The sequence below is a fragment of the Eriocheir sinensis genome, chromosome 44 (genome assembly GCF_024679095.1).
Source record: "Eriocheir sinensis breed Jianghai 21 chromosome 44, ASM2467909v1, whole genome shotgun sequence".
Taxonomy (NCBI): Eukaryota; Metazoa; Arthropoda; class Malacostraca; order Decapoda; family Varunidae; genus Eriocheir; species Eriocheir sinensis.
The window spans coordinates 7324124-7345146 of NC_066552.1; the positions used below are offsets into that span (position 1 = coordinate 7324124).

Here is a 21023-nt window from a genome sequence, read left to right on the forward strand (position 1 = left end):
TCGTAACCCGGACCTATGGCAGATTTTCTCCACAACACGACACTGATGAAGAAGAGGACCCGCTGCCAAAACAATACAGGCACAATACAAACAGTGCTATCAAAACTTTACGTTATAAGGACGTGTCAACCGTAAATAATACCATTCACTATGTGGTGATTGTGAACTCCTACACTTAATTTAGATCAAATATCCTGCGGGAAGCACTCGTGATATTATATATGGAGGGGTTGTGATGCTCGCAGGAGATTCACCAAGAGGCAAGGGGGGATATGGGCACCATACATGCTCGGTGAATAATTAGTCTTAATTTGAAATTTGTAATACCTTTGTGTTGGTCCCCATGGATCTGGTACCAGGAACATCAACAGCTCTCTCCTCCTGAATTTTGCACAATCCAGAAGGTTGAGAATTGCGGGTTCCTGGTACCAGAGACCAGAGCTGCACCGCTGGACTTGGTATAGCGATGCCGGAGGGGTAGCTGTTAGGAGATCGACCACATTCTCGTCAGTGCTCGTTGGAGGATCCTTCAGAACTGCAGGGTTTACCGGGGTGCTGAGTTCTTTGCAACTGACCACAGGCTTGTTGTTGCAACACTCAAGATTCATGTCAGGTCAAGAAGAATTTCAAGATGCAACACTACTGTGTTCCATCTCGAGAGGCTGAAGGACCTGGCATGTGCTCAGGAGTATGCAGTGACAGTCTCAAATCGGTTTAAAGTGCTCGGCACCCTGGAGGACCCCGTAGAACTGTGGGATACCTTCAAACGTGAGACTCTGGAAGCTGCCAAGGATTGCATTGGAGGGCGTCCGAGATCTAGGAGTGGCTTTGCCTCGGTGGAGACGCTGGAAAATATCGAGGAGAGTCACGCTGCCAGACTTGCTGGGAACCGGGACCAATACAGGGCTCTGTCACGTAGGACTGATCTCTCCTGAGGAGAAACAAGGAGAGGTATGTCAGGGGTCTCGCCGAGGAGGTCGAGGGCCACTTTAATGCGAATGACCTCCGACCTGCCTACCGAGCCCTGAAGAAGCTCCGCTCAAAGTCTTCCTCTCAGGTGAACGCTATCCGAACAGCTGACGGCTGCCTCGTGTCGGGCGTGGATGGACAGAGGGCTCGTTGAGCTGAGTACTTTGAGCAGCTGTACATGGCGGACCCTCCACGTGGGTAACTTCCAATTGCTGGATTGCAGGTGGCGGATGCTGACCCATCCATTGACGAAAGCCCATCTTCTCTGGGCGAGGTCAGAGAGGCTGTGGCCAAGTTGAGGGGTGGGAAGGCACCTGGCGCCTGTAACATCAGCTCGAGGCCATGATCCACGGGTTGCATGCGGTCTATACTGCCGTATGGAAATCCGGTACCATTCCTCCTGACTGGAAGAGGGGGTTGGTCGTCCCTATCTGGAAAGGGGAAGGGGACCGCCAGGACTGCAACACCTACCGTGGTATTACACTGCTCAGTGTGCCAGGCATGGTGCTTGCCCACCTATGCTGATGCGAATTCGCAGCCAGCTGCTGAAGCTGCAGAGACCTACTGAACAGTCAGGGTTCACGCCTGGTAAGTCAACAACTGACCGTATTGTTGTGCTGGAAGCTTCCCCCGGCGTCCATGGGCCTCTAGAAGGCTCCGGAAGGAGCGAGCAGGGGGGCGGGGAGCAAGCGGCGAGCCGTCCGCGCTCCGCGGGGCGCGGCCAGGCGCCAGGCGGGAAGTGTTGCCAACTCGCACATATTTTTGCTACATGTTCTTGTATGATCTAAAATATACTGTAACATTCTAGACTGTACTGTTCTGGATATATATAGGAGAAGAGGGCGAGAGGGGACAGTCCCAGTCATATTAAGCTAGTGGTAAGTGAAGAGTCAGAGTGAAGTGTACTACTAAGGAAGAATATTAAACTACAGAAGCTGTGCAAAGTGTTTACATATCTCCCTCCCACGGAGTCTCCTGACGGCGACACGGAACCCAAGTAACACGTCCGGCATAACAGTACCCGAGCGCTTCGCATACTGGTGGACGACGTGAGTTTCGACAGGGGATGCTTGCAGTCTATCTCGATCTCAAGGAGGCGTTTGATTCAGTGCATCATGAGGCACTCTGGGATTTTCTGCGACTCCGTGGGATTCCTGCAAGGACTATTGGTTTGCTGACTGGCCTGTATTCTGGGACAGAGAGTGCTGTGAATTGTGGTGGAGGGCGGCTTGTCCAGCTTTTCCCGTGAATGCAGGCTGTGTCCTTGCCCCATCGCTTTTCAACACTTGTATGGACTGGGTACTGGGCAGAGTTGTGGTCCAATCATTGCAAAGCATCCATTGGCAATACCAGGGTCACTGACCTTGTTTTTGCTGATGACGCAGTAATCCTAGTGGAGTCGTTGGAGGTTTTGGTGATGGCTCTTGATGCCTTTGGAAATAAGTGTCTACGCAGAATCATGAGATATCGCTGGAATGACTTTGTGTCAAACCGGCGACTAATCCGTGAGACTGATTCGACATATATTACCTACATAGTCCGTCAACGTCAACTCCGGCTATACGGGCACGTGGCACGTTTTCCGGAAGCTGATCCTGCTCATCGGGTTGTCTCTGAAAGAGACAATCTTGAGTGAAGGAGGACAAGGGGACACCCACGGAGTTCGTGGATTGAGTAAGTCGATAGATTGTACCGGGAGGTATACTCAGGTTGGAAAGGGGGCCTGCATAGACTCGCCCGGAGAGACCCCCGTGCTTGGCGTCGTAGGGTGGGCGAGGTGACGCACCCCCCGGCGTATGCCCCCATTGATTGATTGATTGATTTGACCACTAGCACAACCAGGGATGGGCCGGGCCCCACCCCCCACAAATTTCTCTTGGTTAGTCTTTCTGCCCTCCAATTCCCCCCACCCTCCCCCCCGATTATATTTCTAGCTGTGCCCTGCCATTGTTTAGTAGATCTGAGTGACCAATTTCAAAGAGACTAATCATTACTGGGTAAACTAAGCAACTACCCATACTTCTAAACATGTATTATATATGTTTCAACTTTTTGATATTTGGGAAATTGTTTAGGCACTCGGTGGCTCATTCTTGTCCCTATGATATTTCCTGTATAAAAATATCACATTTACCTACTTGCTAATTTTACTGGATGTTAAAGGTGATGTGTCTAGTAAAGATAGGGTGAAGTTGGGGGCATACACATACCTGTGTGTGGCCTTGATGCTCATCTCTGTCACATGGGAACCTATTGCTGGTAAATCAGCAACCTATGGCCTATCGATTTTAACTTGAGCCCTTGGGCACAACTCAGTCATTGTCTTTCCCTTTAATCCCAAGCCATTCATAACACCATGCAGTCGTATTATATATATATATATATATATATATATATATATATATATATATATATATATATATATATATATATATATATATATATATATATATATATATATATATATATATATATATATATATATATATATATATATGTTCCATAAATAGATAACGTACAGACCAACAGTGAGACAGATCGCCATGTGCAGGTCATCGCTAGATCTGAAAAGAATGGAGGTTTCCCCGCCCCAAGCCACAGGGCTCAAGTTAGAGTCGATGGACTGTAGCAACACCCGTTAAGGTTTGATTCATCACCCAGCTCAATTACCACTCATAGTTTCATGGCTATTACAGTTGATTATATTATTTTTATATTTTAGGTTGAGGCAATATATATATATATATATATATATATATATATATATATATATATATATATATATATATATATATATATATATATATATATATATATTGATATTGATATTGATATTTATTTCATGCAAAAAGGTTGTGAAGTATACATAATTACTTCATTTTCTACTTATGGCACAACATTAAAATAAGAAAATAAAAGTTTTCTTCATAAACTATAAAAAAAAACTTTCTCACCTTGAAATTAAATTTATTTTTTGGCATTAACAATAAAATAGTTTTTATTTAACTGAAATACGTACGTTTTCATTTATGTAACCTAACCTTTCTAAAGTACTGACTCATATGTTGCTGGCACTAATTGAGAACATAATGAAAGTGGGCAGTAAAAAATACATTTGTAAATATTTAAATGTTAAATAGTGTACTGGCAATAAACTATAGAAAATCATCAGGCAAATTGGTGTATAGGTGTGTTTTGCTGCGAACTCGGTGGAGTTCTTCAAAGACATGGCACTGCCCACTGTCAAAACATTCTGCTAGGCCTAGAAAATTTCCACAACTCTGCTGGGTCTCAAGAAATAGCTGGAAATCAAGCTCTTTCTCGAGTCATCAGTCTTGAGAGAAGTTTTGGGCTTCCCAGGACATGACACACACACACACACATTATATACTTTGAGCCTGAAATTGACTTGACTAAAATGCTTTTGAAAATCATTTAATCTGACTGCATATATATATATATATATATATATATATATATATATATATATATATATATATATATATATATATATATATATATATATATATATATATATATATATATATATATATATATATATATATATACAATGACTTCTATACTAATATAATTAAAGAATTGCAACCTAAATTGTAAAAAAAAAAAAAAAAAAAAGGTGACAAATGATCTGACTTCTTAAAAAATAACTGCCGGACGATGTGGTTGAGCTTACTATACACTTAGAAACATGTATAGCATATAGCATCGGTGGTGTGTACTATTTGGAATAATTCTTCACAGCCTGTTATTAAGAAATATTTTTAAAGGCAATTTCCTATAGAAAACAATAAAATAAATTACAAATACAAAACATGTTTGAAAAAAACAAGCCTTTAGTGTTGCATAAGAATAGAAAAATTTCATGCTCTGTAATATTCAGCAAAGTTCTGAAAAGCTCCAGCTATTGCAGTCATTCTGATTGAGACTATTCAAGGAAATCTACAAATTTCTGCAAACTATTCAGTAATATATGCTTGGTCTTGTCCATCTTGTTTCTCCTGTCTGGAAGTTTAAGGATCTTGTGCTGCACCACAGCCCAGACATATGGACTGTTAGGTGTTGTAGCATCCGTTATGCTTTCAGGTGACACTCAGCCTCCTGCGAAAGGAAAATTATTTACTTGGTCATCATTAGCAGGATCTTGAGAGAGAGAGAGAGAGAGAGAGAGAGAGAGAGAGAGAGAGAGAGAGAGAGAGAGAGAGAGAGAGAGAGAGAGAGAGAGAGAGAGAGAGAGAGAGAGAGAGAGAGAGAGAGATAAAGAGAGAGAGAGAGAGAGAGAGAGAGAGAGAGAGAGAGAGAGAGAGAGAGAGAGAGAGAGAGAGAGAGAGAGAGAGAGAGAGAGAGAGAGAGCAGTTAATAGTTAATAAAAATAAAGTTAATAAACTTAATCTGAGGAAATGAAGAAAATAAATAAATGCAATGTTAGTGAATTTAAAGTAGCTATGTTTCAAAAGGCAGTTTATCTGTCACTATGAAAGAGCTTTTTATTTATTGTTATTGCACTTATAGTAGAGGGATAGTGTTTTAAGCCATAATTTATGGCCAGTGAATTGCTCTTTGGAAAGTGTGCAGTGTTATCTACTTCCCAATATCTGAGCAGCTGGCAATGTCTGAGCTCTACTCCTAATCCTCGGCTACATTATTGGGCAGTGTCCTGGTAGCAGAAGTGGCAAATCTCAATGATTGATATATTTGCTAAGCTCTGCTGCTCAGTAAATGGCCTCACCTCTATGAAAATACTGAAATGACATCATTGATGTGTGTGTGTGTGTCCCCATATCCCTTCTTCTTATTAGTGAGATAGCTTGGTGTGTACAAGTATATTATTCTTTTACCTACAGAGGTGGTCAAAACAGGGTCATGAAACTGATTATAGACAACTTGGAGGACCAAGTCATGGTTAAGAACTGACAATGACATGTTTATAACGTTACCTAAAGGATATTTTCATGCAGGTTAACAAACAAGTTTCATTCACTAGCACATTTTACCAACAATATATCAAACTGACTTTCCACATGACAAGTGTTTGGCTTACCTGAACCTCCTCACTTCATCTCCATACTCCCGATGGGGCAGGCAACATCGCCTGCCTCTGTCACAGACAGCGCCTGTCTCTGTCACTGACAGAGTTGATTTCTTCTGCACAGGGCCACGTGCTGCACTGGTGTTGTGGTTCCTCTGATTGGAAAATCTAAACATGACAAACATAAGAAGTGTTTGTGAATCGCAAGATACGATTCTTATCTCCGCCATATTGGATCCACTCAAGACTGTCGTATCTGTGAGGCGTTAGTGAATCCGAGCCCTGAGCTTCTCCATGCTCTTCACACTGATGATGGCACCCAAGCTGCCCAAGACAGTGTGGCATAGTGAGGCTGTTAGAAAGCTCATCCTTCAGCTTCCCTCTGATGCGGATTTACTTCAGCATGAGAATGTTGGTCACCTATTGACACTTCCCTGATGCATTTGTTAAGAGCTAGTTACAATTTTCACTAGCCTTCTGTAGACGAAACCTTACTTCGTCTTCACGCATGGAAACCTCGGAGTGCCTACGTCCTCCAGTCCTTCGGTGACTTGTATTGATTTTCACGAGATTGTTGAGTTTTGCAGCTGCATTGCTCATACTTCCATGCCAAATGCAGTGGAAAATGCATCCTTAGCCAGCATTCATCTTTCTTTTACCCCCTCCTCATTATGCTGCTGCTTCTGCAACCCTCCATGAGTTTTACAGAATCAGTCAAGCGTGATGTCTTTCCAGTTATTGGTCTGACTTTTTCGGTTCTTGAGGTTCCCCTGTTCATTCATCGTTATTTTGATGAAAATTCAATAGGTCAGAACCTTTAGTATGAGGGCGAAGGGCCAAGTGGCGTCAGGTCTGATTCTCTGAAGTCTGAACTCTCACAGAATCACATCTCGCATGAAACCATATTGATAATGGTCGCCTCTCACTCTGTTATTGAGACTTCTGGTTTGACTATGTGTTTGGCCACCCAACTTAAAACATCTGCCAGTTGGTCCAGAAGGGAGCCAGGCCCACCCTGCTCCTCGATGAACTTCTGAAGAGTAGCAAGGGCTTGCAAGGCCTCACCGGGGGACGTGGGGTCCGCAGCACCATTGCTACTGACGCGTATTTTGGACTCTCTCTCTTGCTCCACCGTTGTCTGCACTTTACTGTCCACTTTCAAGTAGGACTCAAATGTGACATCTGTTGGAATATCAAGACCTGAGCGGCGGGCTCGCTCCAACAGCGCCAATACATCTTTCCCACCTGGCCCTGCACCATCAGCCGGGTCTTGAGCAGCTTCCAGCCCCGCCAGTTTGAAACTCTCTACGATTGACTCCATTTTGACTTTCTTCCATGCTCGTTGCAGCAACTCCATGGCCTCGTGAAGTGTTATCTCGTAGCTGCGGCCGGCCTCAAGGGCGTCGACAAGCCTTTCCAGCAACGAGCGGCGATACAAACTCTTGAGCGTGTGAATCACGCCCCTCTCCACGGGCTGTAGCCTGGATGAAGTGTCGGCGGGCAAGAACACCAGGTCAACGTTACTGAGGTCCTCTGAACTAGAGTGTGCTGGGCAGTTCTCCAAGATTATAGAAACTGTTCTATTGGAGGCTCGATACTGCCGGTTCAGCTGCCGCAGCCATCCCTCGAACAAAACGGGCGTCATCAATGCAGAGTCATTGGTCTCAAAGGGGAGAGGAAACACATCCACTGGTTCTGTATCACCCTTTACCTTACCGGTCGGGCTCTGGCCGATAACGAAGAGCGGGAGCTTTTCACTGCCATCCATGTTTACCCCCACCAGTACTGTGATCCTCTCCTTAACCCAAGTCCATCTGTGTCCATCCTCGCCCTTCACTACCAGAGACCTGTCGGGTAGCAGGTTGTAGAAGAGAGCCGTCTCACCCGCGCTGAAGATGTCCTTTGGCTGCTTATCCTTCAGCAGTGCAGGAATGATGTCGCTGAGCCATGTACCGGCCGGGTCCTCAGCAGCCTCTGAGTCGCTGCACTCCTCCACTGCCATGTCTACTGGCAACCACTTGCTCAGCTGCTCCTCTGTCTCCTCAGAATTGTTGCTCAAACCTGATACAGTATTAGAAACCCAAGACGGAGAAGAGTTTTCTGTCAGGTCCAAAGTAACTCCAGTGGCCACGGCTGGCATGGCAGGGGGAAACCAGGAATGGGAAGATGTGTTCGTGTCAGTGTCAGATTCGTTTGGAGAGGACGCCGTGGGACTAGGTACTTGGTCTGGTGGTTCATTGAAGGTGCCCACTGTGCCTGAATCCTGACTGTTCTTTGGATTGAAGGAAAGGCCGTGTCGAGCCTTGAACCTGTCCAGCCAGCCAACACTGCACGAAAACTCTGGGTGGCCGAGCTCCTGTGCTAGCGTGACCCCCATGCCCTGCAGCACCGGACCCGTGATGGGGATACCCGCAGCACGCGCATGCCGAAACCATGTTAGCAGCGCCTCCTCTACGTCTGGGTACGCAGCTGTGCGCATCCGTCGACGCCCAGCAGCGTAGCGCTGTGATTTGAACTGTGTCAGGATCTTGTCCTTGTTTTTCATGATTGTTGAAAGGGTGGACGGTCTCACTCCCCACTCCCTTGCAATATCAGCCTTCTTCTTGGCGCCGCGAGCCTCCACTTGCTGGATCAGCTTCGCTTTGTTAGCAATGGTTAGTTCCTGCCGGTCTCGTTCGGCCCTGGCTCCCCCAACCCCTTTGGCACTCGCACCTCTGAACGATTGAGTGAGGCTCTTCATCAGCTCCACCGAGAATGGAAGGCTTGAAGGGTTGGCTGCCTCTGTTGGTGTGCGCGGGGTCTCCTCCCTTACGGTGGTGACATCGGCAACATCACAGTTCTGACGTTCTCTTATACAATTTGTTCTTGTCTTGGACAACTCGACCATATACTTGGCCATTTCGAAAGGCGGTGGATCTCCTTCATCCATGTGTTCACTGTCGTCCTCCACGTCATCCGCTGTCATGTCCTTGTTGCCAGCAACATCCTCTTCGTCTTTCATGGTCTCACATGAACGGACTGAATCCTTACGTCTCCTTGGTCTTTCCTGAGACTCTAAGTGAGAATACTGTTTCTTTGGGTATTCCTCCCCTTTCGATGGCCCTGTATCCACTAACTGTCTGGTGGACATTTTACCCGCCCCCAAGGACTTGGTGGCTTTCTTTACCGTCTGCAGCTGTTGGGCGTATAGTTTCAGGATTTCCGATGGTTGGGTGTTACCTTTTGACTTAGTTTCCTCTGTAATGTGTTTTGTTTTCTCTGCCAGCGCTGCCTCTTGCCGCGCTTTCTCATTCTTTTGTGCCATTAGTTTGGCTTGAATAGTGCTCTGGGCTGCCTTTTTTGCCATTTCTAGTTGTTGTGCATAACCCTTGGCGAAGTCATAGGGATGCCCCGACGTTTTCTGTCCTGCTTTTGCTCTCACTGTGCGCTGAGGAGCCGTCTTTGGCATTTTCAGAGGCATCTCCATATTCTGCTTGGCATCGAGAAGGAACTGGGGTTGGTCTCCCTTGGCTAGGCTCGTATCCTGGTCCTGAATACTATCCTGGTAGCCTTTGTCGTAATTATACTGATGCTGAGTCTGCAGAGGATGGGTCACCCTCACCTCATAAGGCTGTGTCCTCGGCATCTCATACTGGTGGTTGCCTCGGTCCGTCTCATATCCCTGAGGGGCTCGCGCCATGTCATAGAGGGCGTTACCGACTCTTTGCTGCTCAAAGGGGTGAGAGACGCCCCTAGACATGTCGCACTGAAGCTGAACGCCGCCGCGGTTCATCTCGAACTGCGGCTGGACTCCTCTCGCAGCCTGGAACGTTTGAGTAAGGTTCCTCGTCATGTCGAATGACGGCGCCGCGTTTAGGGGGATTTCGAAGTGTTGGCCAACGTCTCTTGTCATGTCATAGGACTGATGTGCGTCTTTCCCCATGCTGTACGTCTGATAAGTCCCCCTATCCATATCAGACGGCTGGGAGACGTGTCTGTTCACTGCGAAGGTTTGATGCTCACTTTGCTGCACACCGTAGGCTTGTGTCACGCCCCTCGCCGCCACCCCACACAGCTGAGCCTCACCTTTCGCCATGTCGCCTCCAGAATTTGACATAATGAACTTAGCGAGGGCTCTACTTTATAATCGGGACTCGGTGAATTCGGCACTAACACGTGGGATAAAATATCATACTTAAGGACTATCTTCATTCACAGTATTGTTCTTCGTGTAACGCGTATCACAACACACTTTTTATTTTCGAGATGGGTGTATTTGGAGGGAAGTTTGCACTAACGAGGTTCCAGTTTCTCGGGGTTCCACAGGCCCGCCGCCTCGTCACTCTCCTCGCGGCTCTCACTTCTTTACTCCTAACAACTGCACCCAACACAGCCACCACGCACTATTTGCCAGCCCTGTTGTCTCTGGTGGCTCTTTCTCCTCATCTGGTCCCTGCACAAGATGCCACTCTGTTAATACTGAAAGCAGACCGCCTTCCCCTAACACTCCTTTCTTTGTACCGAGTAAATGTGATCCACCTCCTCCGGTGGCGTTACCTCCACCTCCCGCATCCTGCCCCCCGCGGTCCACACGTTGTACACCCTCAGCATCCCACTGTGGCCCTAATACATAAGCACTAACCGGTTAACAGCTTGATATAAAGATGCTGCCTTGTATCTGAGGGCAGTGTGATGATACATGAAGCACCGCATACGTAGGGAGGAAAAAGATAGATAAAGTCAGTCCTCTGGCAAGCTAGGCAAGGCTCAAGGGGCGAGGGTTGCCGCGCGCCGCAACATCCCTCGCGAGGCGCCACTTGCTTACTCCACTCGGATCGATTTTATAGGTTTTTATTTTCGCGTAGTGTAGGGACAGCGTGGATTTGTTATATCGATTTCTCTTTTAAGTGGTTCTCAGTTCCATCTGTCCAGATTCATAAGGAATAATAAATAGTCGTTCTCGTGCTATAAAGGAGATTTGTGGATTTCGTATGTGGGTAAACCGAATGGACTAAGGATGAGTTGTCTTGGTCTCAGGTTGAAGCTGAACGCACCGATTCACGAGGTTGATACATGGGGCTTTAGTTCAGCTTATCGATGATGAGACACCTAAATAACTTCCCTAAATTCATGCATCACAAGGAGCACAGGGAACTCAGCTGTACCTCTTATCCCCAAACATTAATTGGCTTGTTGGCTCACAGTTCCTCCGAATTAAGTATCAAAGGCCATTCGCCTCATCAATCGACTCTTCACTCTCTCATTCTGCTAATATTGTTGATTCCCTTATCTTTGTCATTCCCATGCTTACTGGTCCTGTAACCTTGATAACTGCATCTACATCTCCACTCTTCCAGCACCTCGTTGCATCAAATTTACGTTTGAAACTCATTCCTGTACTGTCAAGCCCAATAAGTAGGCTACATATCGTAATATTCTCTCAGTTGTTTTCCATCTTTTGGCTTAATATATCGAGAACTAAATTAAATGATTATTTAGCATCTTTTGTTTGTTCCGGTAGTCCTTGGCCTATAGGATACCCCATTTTGCTGTAAAAATAAGTCTTTTCGTGTGGATCAGACCTCTGCAGAAGCACGAGGCTGCTGACTGCAACAGACATGGTCGCAGCTTCTCCCACGCCCATTTGGTGTAACTAGTTTTTTTTCTTTTTCTCCCTTTAATGTAATTTTTGAGAACCATGTGTTCAGTCATCAACCTAAAGGCACAACTTGCGACACTGACTGAACATTCCGGTATTAGTTAAAAATTACTATTGTCATTTACATTTCTTGCGTTCAGTAATAATTTATATATATATATATATATATATATATATATATATATATATATATATATATATATTTATATATATATACACACATAGGTAACTCTCGATTTGCTCGAGTTTGGTTTACGCGTTTTTTAAAATAACGCGGGGTCCAAAATCCAAATAAATGTTTAATTTACACGTTTTTTTTCACTTATACGCGATATTTTATGGAGTGGGCACCGGATGTCTCACGCAACTGGACTTACACGGCGCCGCGGCCACACAGCTGAGCTCAGTTCTTCCCGCGCGCCACATGAACAACAATACCCACGCTACTCAACAACAACACCCCCCTCGCTGCTGTGCTACCACGAGGGGAAGGGCAGCCAGAGGAGGAACCACGAGAGGGAGAGGAGTCAGAGTGATACAGTAGGCAATAAAGGTACAACCATACCTCTTGTTTGATTTACATTGTTTTAGATTTACGCCACCTCTTCAAGGACACAATACTCGCGTAAATCGAGTTACCTGTGTATATATATATATATATATATATATATATATATATATATATATATATATATATATATATATATATATATATATATATATATATATATATATATATATATATATCAGAAAAAACTGGTGGATTATAATAACTATGATTGTGGGGATGGTAAGATAAAAGACAATATCCGGTTTATATTTTTCTTTGAAATGACTTAGGACAGTGCTTTTCTTGATCAGCCAACAAGTATTAACTTCAATGGAACATTGAATAATATAAATACTTGTTCAAATTGGAATTTATACACTATTTACAAATGCCATTGTACCCATCCTATATCAAAATTTGAATGATATATATACAACTAAACGAAAACAGGATCACTTGGGCCTATAGAGGATATGCTATGTTTCACCGAAAAAAGGTGACGGGTAAAGTTTGACAGAATACAAACATTTCCATTTCTACTAATAATATTTGACATAACCTTTTACACAGGAGACTTCTTCAAGTGTGTCAACGCAAACACCTTCCCCTTACACCACCAGAGCAATTAATACATACATAAAATACCTGAAAATATAACTTAAATGGGGAATCCTTTTGTGAATACTATGGTCTTCATAAAACAAACAGTACAATGGGCTATTTCCAAGTCCATGACACATATTACATAAGCGTATATTGAGCTGTACCACCACTGGAGGCAGGAGGCGCAGCTGGTAAAGAGAGGATCAATCTAGTCTTTGTAAAGGCCATTGTTATTCTCCTGAAACAGATCCTCTTTCCTTCAGGAGCACAAGTATAATATTGCAATTGCTAGGTACCATGTAAACAATTGCCGTTTCATTACTGAAACATTTCAAATAAAGGTCAGCTAGGCTAGCCATATTTCCAGCCCTCAACACCAAATCCTATCACCATATAAGCACTGGGCTATCCAAATATGTTACCAAATTACTTACTCAGGTAGTTTTGATGCACACAGCACTAACACACCTGTTGTAACAACACCTGTCAAACCATACATCAACGAGCCTCAAAGTTCAACACACAAAGCAGTAGATGTTCTATCATCCATGAAAGTAACTCAAAAGAACCTACATGAGTGAAATAAAATGCTTTGTACAAATGATGATGAATATCTGTAAGTATGAAATAATTCTATGCCCTTTGAACACTTTGGCATCAAAATCAACATCAACAAAATAGTATGCACTAAATACATGTAATCGAATATTCATAACATTCACTGCATTCTGCTTGCCCACATCTTCCGTCTTACTTATCAGCATACTATTATCCATAAGGTGACAAACCAAACACCAGGTAGTTATGAATTCCAGATCAGTACACTGCTATACACCACCATATTTACTTCCACTGTAAATAACTTAAAACATAGGTACTGATTACTTACCATTTGTTGGAAGTCTTTCAGTCTGAAAGGTTTCCTCCCTACAGTCAGTGCCATGACTGATGGTATACATGCTAAACATACTTGTAATCTATTCTTCTATACAATGCAAATCTTGAGTTTCCACTTTATTTCATACTTCTAGAGTTCAGTCACATTATATAGGGAGGCTACCCAAGTATACCACAGCCTAGTCTATCTACTTTCAACATACCTACCCTTCCCATTAGTACTGAAAATGTAATTACTAAAGAAGAAAATTGAAGGTGCCAGGGGAAATTTATATGTACTGAAGTAGAAAATTCAAGCATTACTGATTATGTATCATGGACTTTACTCCTGAACTACCAACGTGTTTTGGTATACTTCTGATACAAAGAAATATATAACACAGGGAAACAAAATGTAAATTCTACTTACTGGGAGTGCTGAACCTTCCTGAGAAGCCTCTACATCCTTTAAGATACAAGAAATTCACCTTCAGACAATATTAGTTTGCATGCTGAACTGCACATGTGATTATGCCTGACAAAGATTAAAAATGGCAAAAGCTTATAGTTCATTATCAGAGGTATTTTCCACAACTACTGATCGCACAACACTCATCCCGCGCAGCACAGCCCAGGATTCCTAATAGTGCAGCGTGGTGATGCTTCAAAGCAACATTTGGTGGGTTACTAGCAGAGTGGAGTGAGATCCTCCACTGTAAAGAGCACTGTGTATACATTCTTTATCCTCACAAATATTGGAATTTCCTTCTTTTCCCTGACTGGTTGTCTGTCCACTTATGAAACAAAAAGATTTTCACATAAATCAGTAATGTTGACCCTATTGCCAATTACCAAAGAATAAATCCTTTAGATGTAGTAAAGATCCCATTTCCTTTCCTTTGGCTGTGGTAGAGATCGATAAAATAGGTAAAAAGTAAAATATAAAAATTTGTCCTACATTAATCAAACATCTTTTTTTTTTTGTACATCTTTTAACGTTTAATTTCTGTAATCCACTTTATCCGAGGTGGGCCACCGTCAGTTGCGGTGGATCTGAAGCACACACTGGCCGGTGGCGTCCTTCAGGCCTGAGATAGTCCACTTTGGGGCAGCTGAGTCATCGAATTCCCCATCCTCCTCTGGGGCCGAGTCTGTCACCTCACTCATCGGGGTGCTGCGGCCACTCTGGAGAAGATGAATCACTGTTAATTTCTTTCATGACAGCCAACCCTACTTCATCATATCTCTGACAAGCAAAGTGACGCCCAGACTGGGATTCTCAACCCATTTACTCTCATAGTACACTACACTTACTGATGCTCACCCCTTTACCTCTCAGTGGTGTTGAAGAGAATCAGATCAGGTTATGAGATAAAACTATTCACATAAATTCACTTTTGTACTGCAAAAATGCAATAATTAATCTTCATTATTATCCTAACGAGTAATACAGAAAGACCAGGCCCTTTCCAAAAATGATCAAGGCTGAAGCCCTGAAAACCCACCCCTGACAGCTCTAGGAAGACTGCAACGGAATGGCGAAACAATACAAAACTGAAAAAGCTGCAAACAGTGTCTACATGTCTTCCTGGCTTCCTATCAAAAACAAGGTAAAGAAAAAGATATTCTGAAGTCCTGCTTGCCAACATGAAGCGGTGCCTACCTCCTCATAATTATTGGCATCATTGGCTGAAGTGTCAAAGGGTGGGCTGGGGGGGCCAATATCACAGTCTTCTGTCTCCCTTGTTATCACCATCAATTCTGCATCATTTAATGGGAAGACACGGTGTTCATATGGTGTAGGGCCCTGGAAAGGAGAAAAAAAATTTCTCCATTTCTTGCATACACGATTGATGACTTATAGTAACAAAGCAGCTATGTCCATATTCAGGATTAATATTGATCACAGATATATTTTCATTTTTACAGTAAAGGACAGTCCAAGGGCTGGCCAAAATTTGAAAAATGACCACAATGATGCTATTCCTACAAAGACTATAAAAGAAGCCAAAGAGAGATTATCAATATAGTTATAAAGTATCTGATGTGTAAGAGCATAATAAAATGATGTTCAGAACAATTAATACTGAAGTACATACCTCCAGCCTATCAGAGACAGCCTCCTCCATGCCAGCAGACACCTTGCTCTTTGTGGTGCTGCTGCTGCTGAGGGTGCGATTACGTCTCGTCCCGGACAGCAGCGACGAGAAGCTGGGTATCGACGAGGGAGTGGACAATGACATGGTAGAGGATAGTGAGGCGGATATCGACGAGGCAGCAGGCAATGATGCCGAGGTGGGGAGATGTGTTAGGATAGAGCCGGAGGAGATCTGAGAGTTATGTATGAGAAGCTGACTAGGTTGTTGATGTTGTGACAAGTGGGAAGTGGTGTTGGGTAGCCCAACCTGGGCAGCTAAGGTGGTGAAGGTGGAGCTGGTAGCCCCTGATGTATTACTACTGGAATTCTGAATACTGGCAACTGCTGGGAGGGACAAGGACTGGTTGGAGTCCTCCGAGGGGGCGAGTGGTGTGTTGGGCGGGGTGGCTAACGGGGAGATGGTGTCGCTGGCTGGGTCTGGTGGGCGGGGGGACAATGGGTGGTCTGCAACGCAAAGAACATATTTCATATTAATTTCTCGTCTAGACGTCTTTCTAGTGATGAGCAAACTATCAATAAAAGTTTCATTTTTTGACGAAGAAAAATAAATATTTATCATTATATGACTAATAGGAATTTTAACATTTTTACTTGCTCCTTGTAAGTGATGGTGTCTACAAAATGGATCAAAGAGCAAAAAGTATGAGCTTATACGACTGCTGCTTGTTACCTCCTTCCCTTGCCAAAGCACGGTTAAGGTGTCACACTAATTATCTACTGCTGCCAGCCCTTGCTGCTGGTGCTGCCTCACCTGGTGTGTTAGTTCCTGAGGAGTCCGTTCGTCTGGAGCGGGAAGACCTGGATGTCACCTGCGTGTGGAGGTACTGGAGGAACTTCTTTCGTTCCAGTTCTTCGCTTCGGTTGTGTCGCGCAATCACTGCCTCTTCACTTACATCTTCAAACTGAAAGATGTTCCATTTGATGAGAAGTTACCAAAAAATAATTTCTTACCATATTCTGTAATACAAATATAGCTCAGACTCTCCTCAGCATTATTTATGAAATCTTAATATGCAAGAACTGGATACATAAACCATTGGTTCATAAAAAATATTTATATTTTGAAATGCTGTGTTGAAAACAATGAGGCATGGGTGAAAGACTAAGGCTCATATACACAAAACTTGTGCGTGAGTTCTGAAAATTGACCTCAAAATTATGTTTAAGATATTCAATATCATATTTTTTGGTTAACTAAAACATTATAATCCTTTACAGTGAAGAGGCAATACCCAACAACAAAAATTCTAATTTTTTGTGCAAAGGGTCAACAAGGTTGAGTTCTGGAGCCACTCACATCATCATCCTGACTAGTGCATGTTGAACTATGAACATTGTTGGGGAGGTGAGGGACTATCCTCCACTTGGGAGTTGGGATTTCTTTGTATTCCAATTTTTCCACTCGTGTCGTGGCTGCCATGCTGTACGGGATCACGATGTTATCGATGTCGTATGATTTTGAAGTCAAAGCCTGCGAAAGAAAAATAGTTTAACAGCTATCCTAACAAACACAATCAATTAGCATGCCTGATATTTAATTAAAACTGGAACCCCCCAATTAATGCCAAATAATCAAAAGAATTACACTGAAAATCAAATTTGTTATATTTATCTTTAGAGATTGATGTGTGAATGAGGAAGTACTAAAATGAGCCTACAAGAATTACATGTTGAGTACAATCCCCAGTAAACAAGAAAGAAAGACTAGGGGTCAACTGTACTCTGTTCGTCAGTAAAATTTATTTTCTCTATGTGACTTCTCTACGATAAAGATAAGTCAATTATAATGTTCTGATAAACCCCATACATAATTTGAGTTCATATTTGAGTACTATAACATATGTATTTTATATGTAGGAAACACCTGGTCACATGCAGCTTAAAACCCAGATGTATGCAGACATAAAAAGAGAAAGAATAGACAAAATTAGCACCTGTTTATTTTTCTGGTTGGAGTTGGAGGAAGAGGAAGTTGAGTGTCTTTTAAGAGAAGAACGGTCGATGGGAGCTGGACTGGCAGATGGGGAGGAGTGCAGGCTGCTTCCATACACTGAGCTGGTGTCGTCATCCTCTTCAAGACGAACCTTTTTCGCCGGTACTGAGGAGAGAACACCGCTGCTGAGTGCTACCGGGGTCCCTGAAGCAGGCAAGATCTCTAGTATCACAAAAATATTATCACAGGCTTCTCTGTAAAAACTAGAATGATGGTAAACATTGCAAGCGTGTGGTGAGCGACAACATGTAAGGCTGCATGCCAGAACACAAGTGCCTACAGAGCCTCATTCATATCTTTGTGACTTTCATGGATTCATTCAGTGCTAAGCAATACTGAGGTAGTACTTAGGAACAAAATAATAGTCAAGGACTAAATAGTTCGTCATCCATATACAAAACAATAATTGAGACAAGGCAAGCTTAAAATATAACAGCAGCCAGGCTTAACTTCAAACAAATAAAAAGATGAAACTGCATTTCTCTTAAAATAGTTTCCTGACACGAAGAATCTGTTTCAGAGTTCTTCAACGGAAAAAACGCCAACCGTTTACACAAAGAAATTTAGCTACTTACATGTTGGTTCCTGAGAAGACACTTTTTTTCTTTTGAATTCTCCATCTTTTGATATTTCTGGAGTAAATACTGATTTCTTCAATTCTGCAATGAAGAACAAGGGGAATTTAGACGAGGATGGAAAAGACAGGAGACACACAAAAGACCATAGTGATAAGCACACCAAAGCAGATACAGTCCCAATGAGAGGAGGGTAAGAGACAGGGATGAAGTGAATACAAGAGTTGTGTATTTGAATACGAGTACTAATACTTCAAATTCCAACAAATACAAATACGAATTCAAATACACTGAAATGATTTGAATTCAAATAAAAATATGAATACTTCTTGAAAGTATTCATGAATACTTTTCATTGAAAAATATCTTCTTGACATAACTGGGTCTTGCGCTGTTCTAAAATCCAGCAACAGTAAAATGAACTCATGAACCTGTACTATACACGACCATTGCACATCCACCCATGAGGCTAGAGTTGTAAGGAACAACAGCTGATAATTTTGATTATATATTTTGAAATATTTTTCAGATTATTTGCAGAATCTGAATGCTTTTCTCTTGCATTTGAATACAAATGAAAATACTTTGATTTCTATCAATAAATATTCAAATATGTATATGAATACATCCAAATATCAAATATGAATACTCCATCCCAGGTAAGAGATTATGATATGGATGAAATATGACACAGCCAGGCTATACTTTGTGATATAATACACTGACAAAAAGCAAGAGATACGACAGAGCAGTAGCATAACATAATGAGGTGTCCTGGGTTGGAAAAAATTTGCTGTGACATATCGATTAAGTAAAGTGACAAAAAGCTAAAAGAAAATAATATTCTACTTATTTTGGTTTAAGAAATAAAAGTTACATAAAAATATATGAATGGTTTTACTTACTTAATGTTATTCTTCCCTTCCCATCCTTCTTATGTTTTTTATGATCCTTCTTGAGCTCCTTATCTTTACTCTTCTTCTTCTTCTCCACGTGCACCGCCTCCTTCACCGTTCGCAGTTGCGGCGTCTTCGTCGTTAACACCTGCCTCTGCCAGTCCATGGTCTTCAGAATGACATCAAACTTCTCAGAAAGCGACACATCTGCAAGGGTCCAGGTCATGTAAGCAGGGAGTTCTAAGAATATTTCAAAAGGCTGTTTTCCTCATTAAATCTCTTTTAAGAACTGGACAACAATCCCTGAAGCAAGACAGTGATTAGCCTATTATCTCTTGCCTTCTTCATTAGTGCTGTAAAGAAGCATAATGATTATAACTTTGGTATATACTCAAAGGTCTTCAAAATGACATCAAACTTCTCAGAAAGCGACACATCTGCAAGGGTTCAGGTTATGTAAGCAGGGAGCCTTTGAAGAATATGTTGGTGTGACAATGATATAATGCTCTTAAGATTACTATTGGGAGACTTTGTTTTTAGTTTGGTAAAGAGAGACCAAGGAAATAAAATCCCTGCATCCTAAAACAATAATGGTGCAAAATATAATAAAAGTAAGTTCCACATGTTTCATACTCCATTCAAGAGAGGTTTAAGTCACAGGAAGAGAAAACACAGTACAAGGAAGGCTATTCCAGGACATGTGGCTCAAGTAGCAGGAGTTATAAGGTCAGACACTGAACAATGACCCCTCTGTCTTCCATCTCAAAAAGAAGTCGGTCTGAGCCAAACCCCTGAGCCTGTCTGGTATGTCTAGACTGGCATGCAGGGCTGAACAGGAATTAATTACTTGAGTGTGTGACGTTTTACCATTCTTGGTTAGGTGGTAGTGGCCGTGTGGTGATTGATGATGATGATGATATGTAGTGGCCTTGTGAACTGTGATGCATAAAGAAAAACAGTACTATTGGGGATCTGGCCGAATCATAATTATTTGGATCAATGAATTTCTACCCTTTTTTTGGGAGGAAAGGATGATGATGATGATGATGATAGTTTAGAATTGGGGAGTATCAAGAAAACAGTACTAGGGATGCGGGAAGGATGTGACTTGGTAGGGGTGAGGTGTGAATGTTATTACAAGGGTGTGATGTCAAGATGGGAAGTGGTGAGAGTGAGTGGTTAAGTCAGGACGAAGGTGAGGAGTGCTAATGATTTATTGATTTCTAGGTAGAGGTAGAATGAGGGGTAGCTAATCATGGGCAAACTGTGGATGCTACGAATCAACGCTATGCAAAACTATGATAAGGTTTCACTTGACTAAAAAGAAACTGTGCTAAAAATTGGACATATATGCTCCTCTTTCCTTCTCTCTATGAAAAGTTGAGTAAAGTGACATCAGGGGTAGAGCGAAAACAAATTGCATATCCGTTGTGGTGTTGGCTCCCACGGGTCCTTTCCTCCCCTCTGCTCTGCCACACAGTCCCAACACCTATCCCTTCCTCTCATATGTCAGCAATAGGTAACATATGAGAGGAAAAAATAGGAGTTGGGACTGTGTGGCTGAGAAGAGGGGAGGAAAGAACCCGCTGGAGCCAACGCTGTAACGGACGCGCCAATCTGGTTACACTATAGCATTCAGCCACAAATACTCTTTCCTTGCTCTAGTAATAAACTCAATTCATCTTTCCTCTTTGCAGGGCTTCCTAACTCTAGCTAAC

General features: G+C 42.8%; 3 protein-coding genes across 7 annotated transcripts in view; all 3 read right to left on the bottom strand.

The window, feature by feature from the left end:
- The window catches only part of LOC126980375 (uncharacterized), a 35430-nt gene extending 24628 nt beyond the window's left edge, over positions 1 to 10802 (bottom strand). Inside the window, exon 1 of the mRNA XM_050830234.1 lies at positions 10638 to 10802. The gene's annotated coding sequence lies outside the window, so the exon portion shown is untranslated. The remainder of the gene's footprint in view (positions 1 to 10637) is intronic.
- Positions 3925 to 10546, bottom strand: LOC126980376 (uncharacterized). Its single transcript, XM_050830235.1, has 2 exons — positions 6029 to 10546; positions 3925 to 5088 (listed from the first exon to the last, which is right to left on the bottom strand). Exon 1 carries the CDS (start codon positions 10110 to 10112, stop codon positions 6939 to 6941), a length of 3174 nt encoding a protein of 1057 aa, XP_050686192.1. The 5' UTR covers positions 10113 to 10546; the 3' UTR covers positions 3925 to 5088; positions 6029 to 6938.
- A 1660-nt stretch (positions 10803 to 12462) lies between the features above and the next one.
- LOC126980378 (KAT8 regulatory NSL complex subunit 1-like) overlaps positions 12463 to 21023 on the bottom strand; it is a 75319-nt gene continuing 66758 nt past the window's right edge. For 4 of the 5 annotated variants that reach the window (XM_050830236.1, XM_050830237.1, XM_050830240.1 and 1 more), the window contains 8 exons: positions 19315 to 19512; positions 18410 to 18493; positions 17776 to 17978; positions 17139 to 17312; positions 16593 to 16743; positions 15783 to 16285; positions 15347 to 15490; positions 12463 to 14868 (listed from right to left, as the gene is read on the bottom strand). In XM_050830236.1, coding sequence (XP_050686193.1) covers positions 14722 to 14868; positions 15347 to 15490; positions 15783 to 16285; positions 16593 to 16743; positions 17139 to 17312; positions 17776 to 17978; positions 18410 to 18493; positions 19315 to 19512 — 1604 coding nt within the window. In that variant the 3' untranslated portion in view covers positions 12463 to 14721. The remainder of the gene's footprint in view (positions 14869 to 15346; positions 15491 to 15782; positions 16286 to 16592; positions 16744 to 17138; positions 17313 to 17775; positions 17979 to 18409; positions 18494 to 19314; positions 19513 to 21023) is intronic. The other variant, XM_050830241.1, reaches the window with a different exon arrangement.

Excerpts from the sequence above, each read along its gene's own strand:
- LOC126980376 (XM_050830235.1), bottom strand. The coding sequence starts at position 10,112 with ATGTCAAATTCTGGAGGCGACATGGCGAAAGGTGAGGCTCAGCTGTGT.